Raw genomic sequence first — 6,161 nt, 5'->3', positions numbered from 1 at the left:
AAATATAAAAATTATGGTATTTTTTAAAATATGAAAATTAAATAGTTAATTTTATTAAAATAGAGGGCTAAATAATATTTTCTTTTACTAAGTTTAATTATGGGTTTTTTTTTACTAAGTTTAATTATGATCCCTTTATCATAAAATATTTGCAATATAATTTATAATTTGTGCACTTCAAATTAGAATTTTAGCACAACTATTGATACACCAAAATAAAAGAGAGTTTTAATTAGATGACACGCGTCTAATATGAATAAAAAGTTAAAAAAAAAAAAGAGAAGAAGTCAGTATTGAAAAAAGGAGGTGTAGGAGTACCTGAGCCTTAGCCAAAGAGGTCGAAAACACCGAACGCCTATGAAGACTGGCATAATAAGGTCATAGGACATAAGAAGTCAAATTATAAGTATGCTTGAACTTTATAATTAATTATGCCATATGAGCGCCTTAAGCCATCAAGTCTACAAAGATTGATACTAAACTTAAAAAGATATGATTGGAAGTAAAGTGAGACCTTACTTCTAAACCTCTAACCCTCCGACTATTTAGGAGAATAATTAACAATATTAACAAGTCATCATATGCAACAGGTCCGATAGCCAAATAGGCCGACCTAATTAACTAACTAGTCACCACCAACTAAGCATGTTAGAATTTTTAGCATTGCAGAGGCACCTGATTTGATTTCGAAATGAATATCTATAATTTAGACAAGTCATTTGCGGAGACTTTACATGTATTGAGTAAATATTAATTTTCTAATTTTATAAATACAGATCATCCTTTCACAAGGAGATTAAATTTGGTCCTAACCATCCCCAAAAGAAATCCCTCCTACATCAGACAACGGCAAAGTAGCCAAGTTAAGCCCAAGTTTACCAACCATCCTCATTGACCAAACACGTGTCAACATCTTGTACGCCTACCTAACCTTGAGTTATCAACTATAGATCAAGATTCCAATTCGTAGTGGATTTTTTAGACTTTCACAAGTTATTCCATTTCTGGCAAAGAGAGAGAGGGAGGGGGGGGGGGGGGGGGGGGGGTGGTGGGGGTGGGTGGTTGCTCCAATGTCATCCCCAAAAGTTACCATCTAACAGATCAGAAGCTAACTCACCAGTGGAGAAATTTGACAAGAAATTGTTAAAATATCCCATAAATCACACCATGATAGGGAACCAGAAAGGTCACATCACACGTATAAATCTAACCTATGTATGCAAACAACTTAGTTCCAACATGAAATGAATATTGAAGGCATTGATCCTGAGTTGAATAATTTACAGTACATCCATGGAAAATAAAAGACAGAAGGGGCAGGAATTTTCCCATGAGCCTTCAGTTTGTTAAGGGTCTCATTTCCCAAGAGCTGAATATCATGTACAGATACAGACAATTAGATTGCATGTATACACGCAATTAAGGATCAGCTTTGCCAGCAACTTGCTCATCCTCGGAGGCATAATCATCATCATCACTCAGCTCCTCATCACTTGATTTTTCTTCCGGCTTGGCCCCAACATCATCTGGCTTTGCATATTTCTCACAGTATTCTGGAAATTAAATGGTTGTAAGCAACAGCTAAATGAATCCAAGAAGTAACAAGGAACAAATGGCACACAGAAAATGAAGTAAAGCCCTATGCAAGCGCTCCAACAAGAAAATGGTGTGGCGGTGCCTTTCAGTGATGATATGCACTAAATTTTTGAAGTGCATGGGCGGCACTTGACAACAATGAAAAAAATATGCTTTAAGCTCATTGCCTTGGAAGTTAACTTAGCACTCATCGTCGATAACATCTACAGATTATGGAGGAATAAAGGAGGTTCCTACCAAGATCAAAGCAGCCTTGACATGGCTAGAGGGGAGGTCTACAGCAAGCTTTTATTATTATTATTATTATTATTATTATTATTATTGAACTTATGATGGAATTGGCTGTCAATCATTGTACATAAGATTTAATGACTTAATAATTATGTTACTTAGACTCGGGTACAGGTGTCGGAAGTGGACACATATTCTTATGTCAAACTTGTGAACTTTTTAAATAGAAAACACGGGGATATGAATCTAAATTTAGACACGGGTGCTTAGATACGTTATGTAGGCCAAAAGGTTGAAATAATTTATTCAAAAGGGGCCAGCCACAATTAAAATTGTGATCTGCAACCATTGGATTCTTGAAATAGTCAATATTGTTTTAACTTGTTTTGTATCTATCCTTCAATTAAAAATTGCATCATCTTTTTTTTTTTAAATTTTATTTACCTATCCTTTAATTCAATATGCTTTTCATCTTGAGAGATCTTTGTCGCTCGAATGTTCAACTGCATGAATATGTGTCAGACACATATTCCATGTTGTATTGTGTTGACACGGGTATGGCAAGGCAAAATGAAGAGTCAGAGTAGAAGAGCTTAATAATTGTCTTTTACTTCAAAAAAATTATAAAATGGACCCATTTCCATGTTGGGATTATCGGGCCTGATGAGTTGGAGCACAAAACGGGTCGACTATTGCAATTGGTCTGAACTTGACACACCTCTACCAATATGGCTTAAGCCATTTTGTTTTGGTAGCCTTGACAATTTTTCTTCTTTTTCTAATGTGGGACAAGCCACATTTCAATGCTCCCCTCAAGTGCAATTGGACTGAAACTGTTGAGGCCTGGTTATCTCTTGGAATTATATGGGGTAGTCCATCTACTTAGGTTTGACATCTTCTGGCTCTGCTCTCAGGGTATAACACGCTGCGCTAGCCCATGGATCCACCTAAGTCTAGCTCGATTAGCTGAGTTCATGAGGGTTGGCTTGTTGTGGCTCAACCCACCATGTTTTTGGATCTAGATCTATGGCCACTGAGCCTTACCACTCTAATACCATGTCGAGACACCATTCAACCTAAAAGCTCAAACGTTGTAGATGAAGGTCTCAAGAATAGTTTTATATATCTAACATAATTATCAATTCTTTTTTTCATATTAATTGTTTAATTTTAGAGTTCCTTCTATCTTGGATTAAGAAAAATGTTCAACAAAAAAAAATCAGTAGCAATGAGAATTCGAAGGACTGATCGAGAAATTTGAGCCATACTGCTTCCAAGTCCCTAGTTATTTCCAAGGTGTGATTCCTATATCTAGCAATATTAATATTGTCCTCAACTAAATTATTATGTCATACCTCAATCACTGAAAGAATTAGATTGAACCTTTTGGATCAATTCAAAGGACAATGAATAAATAACCTATCATTAGCTCTCATGCTATATAAATATAGCACATCTTTTTTCCTAAGAAAGTTCTGCTAGAAATAAACATTGTGTTTGAGGCACTATATTTGATGTTCAATTCGATAATATTTGACCAAAGGTACTTAATAATAACACAAATAGTTATTGCTCCCCATGTCTTCAAGCATTCATACACCAAATGAAAGTAATCACTGATTCTTCTATCCATTATTAGCATAGCTTTCTATTCATTATAGTTAACCTTTTTAATTAACATCTATAGCAGAATCACACTGAAGAAAATTTTCATTTGATTTAAGTAATAGTTTCAGCACACCTTCAAGGTTCTAGAAAATCACAGTAAAGATCCACACACTGAAAGGGCATCTAACCATGCCCTGTGAAGGCCCACAAAAGGAACTCAAGGTACAGTTTGATGTCTCATGCATTTTAATTTTTCTACTTGATCTCAAATGTGTTAAACCTATTCTAAATGCCAACAACCAAAACTCCATTGGAAACAGGTTTGATTCCATATGATACAATGGAAGCAAAGGAGTAATTGAAATAATTCATGGTGTGATGACTATTCTAAATGCCAACAACCAAAACCCCATTGGAAAAAGGTCTGATTCTATATGATACAATGGAAACAAAGGGGCAATTGAAATAATTCATGGTGTGCTAGGCATGCCTGAATACCCCATTAGATGACAATCAACTTCAAAGATGCAGGTGCAAGAAAATGATGGTGGCAACCTAATAGCTCTAGAAATCAGAAAACAGTTAATAAGTTACTTCTCACCAGCACTGTATTGAGCAAATGTAGATACCTAGTTTGAGCGCAAAAGTACTAAGAAACTGAGACTGGAATTACTTTTAACTATTCACCTGGTTCAAAGTTGAAACTGCAAAGTTTCTTTTCTATGCAAAACAATCAGACCTCTAAAGATGTCTATCATCATAAATGGAATATGATTACTGCTGTACTAGCCACAGAACATAATTTCTAAGTCCAGCTCTTAGATTCATGAACACCATTGATTTTTTTCATTGTGAGGTGAATAGCATCAGGGGAAAAGGAAATTGCAGTTAAGACCAGAAGTATTCTAAACTCTCTCTCTCTCTCTCTCTCTCTCTCTCTCTCTCTCTATATATATATATATATATATATATATATATATATATATAAACACACACACACACACACACACACACACACACACACACACAGCAGCTAAACTGAAATCGTAATGTGTGAGTTCATAATTTGAGTTTATAGTTACTACCTTTCACTCTTTGTTCATAAGCAGTGCGATCACGCATCATTAGAGCAGCAGCTTCTCCATTCAGTGGATCAGATGGATTGGGATACAAAAGAAGCTGAGGAAGAAAAACTTCAAATACGTTTACCAGATCTGGAATGAGGAAAATGGATATAAATCAAATTTGATTGTCAACTTAAGATGATAATTTCACAAACTAAAAACAATGAAAGAATCTATGGACGAATGAAACAAATTTAGAAGCTCCCCATAAAGCATATAAACTGTTGGCCGAAAAAACAACAATGCAGTAGATTTACCAAACATGGGGCTCCAGGTTTGGTTGATAACATCTAAACAAACTGAACCTGACCTGAAACTCAAAACAGCCAAATCTTTCGTTAAAACTTTTGTGTTCTGAAAAAACAAATAAAAGCACAATAACATTCAAAACAAGGTAAGGCGGATGAATTTTAACAGGCATTAGCTCACATTTCATCAACATTTGGATGGTAGATCTTGTTGACAAAGCCAATAGATGGAGATTTATAAGGATAAGCATCTGGCAGTTCTACTCTTATTCTCCACACCCCTCCCTGGTAAGGACCTGTCACGTTCCAAAAAAAACAAAAAAAAAAAAAAAGAAAATAACCTCTTTGTAAAACTCCCTAGAATCAATCTACCAATACACTTTATCCTCATTGAGGAAAATTAGTGAACGACAAAGTTGCAGCTCACAGGAAGACGATTAATCAAAATCACACTCCACTTTACACTAACAGCAAAAGTACACGTCTAGGCATGTATCAGTGATGAAAATCATTGACTACAAAACCAGAAAGAAATAGCTAAAGAAGAAAAGGGGAAAAGAAAAGGTAAATATTCATTTGATACAATTGTGAAGGACAAATCAACAGTTCAAAGTATCTGCACAAGGTCAACACAGTTATGCAAACAATTAACTCAAGAAATGAAAAGAACCCACAAAGAGAACATCAAGGAAAGTTCAATTAAACACAAAAAGGAAACAAATTAGATCATAGAAAATTTTAAAAGAAAAAATGGATATAGAATATTGTACTGTCTTTGGGTCCATTGAATTCCACATAAAACTCTTGCATGACATCATTGACCATCTCCACCTTGTAATCACTCATCATCCTAGTTCATCCAAATCAAAGCCCAGAAAAAAAAAATCAAGAAAAAGGAAGAAAAGAACAATCAAATAAAGAAATCATTGGAAAGAAATAAAATTACAGTTTCATCAAATCCATCTCCCGGCGTTTGCTTGGAGAAGACATTTTCGCCTTTTTGTTTAGCAGAGAGAAATAGCTTTCCCCAAATGAAAAGAAACAGACCCAGAAGTAGCTCAGACAAGAACGAGTGAAACTAGAGTATTTATAAGCAGTATTCTGAGCTCGCTAACCATGGTAACTTGCATTTTCACTGTTGATAGAGTTTTTATTGAAAGGTAAAACTATAAAAAGTAAACCTATATGATATATAATATATAAATGTGGTTAGATTTATTTAAAATGTTCTTCATTATTTGTATTATTTATAAAGATACTATAGAAATATAATTATAGTGATAGATATGAATTTGTCATTAATGATATAAATTAGCAACAGCATATCTATAGTAATTCATATAAATTTTCATTT

At 34.5% G+C, this 6,161-nt stretch overlaps 1 protein-coding gene across 1 annotated transcript; it reads right to left on the bottom strand.

The window, feature by feature from the left end:
• Positions 1-1,228: 1,228 nt before the first annotated feature.
• LOC110648827 (ubiquitin-conjugating enzyme E2-23 kDa) lies at positions 1,229-5,917 on the bottom strand. The gene is made up of 6 exons (XM_021803183.2): positions 5,754-5,917; positions 5,578-5,657; positions 4,989-5,103; positions 4,817-4,869; positions 4,521-4,649; positions 1,229-1,553 (listed from the first exon to the last, which is right to left on the bottom strand). Exons 1-6 carry the CDS (start codon positions 5,795-5,797, stop codon positions 1,420-1,422), a joined length of 555 nt encoding a protein of 184 aa, XP_021658875.2. The 5' UTR covers positions 5,798-5,917; the 3' UTR covers positions 1,229-1,419.
• Positions 5,918-6,161: the final 244 nt, after the last annotated feature.

The sequence above is a fragment of the Hevea brasiliensis genome, chromosome 9 (assembly GCF_030052815.1).
Source record: "Hevea brasiliensis isolate MT/VB/25A 57/8 chromosome 9, ASM3005281v1, whole genome shotgun sequence".
Classification (NCBI taxonomy): domain Eukaryota; kingdom Viridiplantae; phylum Streptophyta; class Magnoliopsida; order Malpighiales; family Euphorbiaceae; genus Hevea; species Hevea brasiliensis.
The sequence above is the reverse complement of the archived record's forward strand: the minus strand, read 5'-3'. Positions and strand labels throughout refer to the sequence as shown.

Bases quoted from the DNA above. Each gene is read 5' to 3' on its own strand.
- LOC110648827 (XM_021803183.2), bottom strand. From the start codon at position 5,797: ATGTCTTCTCCAAGCAAACGCCGGGAGATGGATTTGATGAAACT. The intron at 5,104-5,577 runs GTACAATATTCT...GGAACGTGACAG, and splicing joins ATTCAATGGACCCAAAGACA to GTCCTTACCAGGGAGGGGTG. The intron at 1,554-4,520 runs GTAGTAACTATA...TTTAATTTCCAG, and splicing joins TTATGAACAAAGAGTGAAAG to AATACTGTGAGAAATATGCA.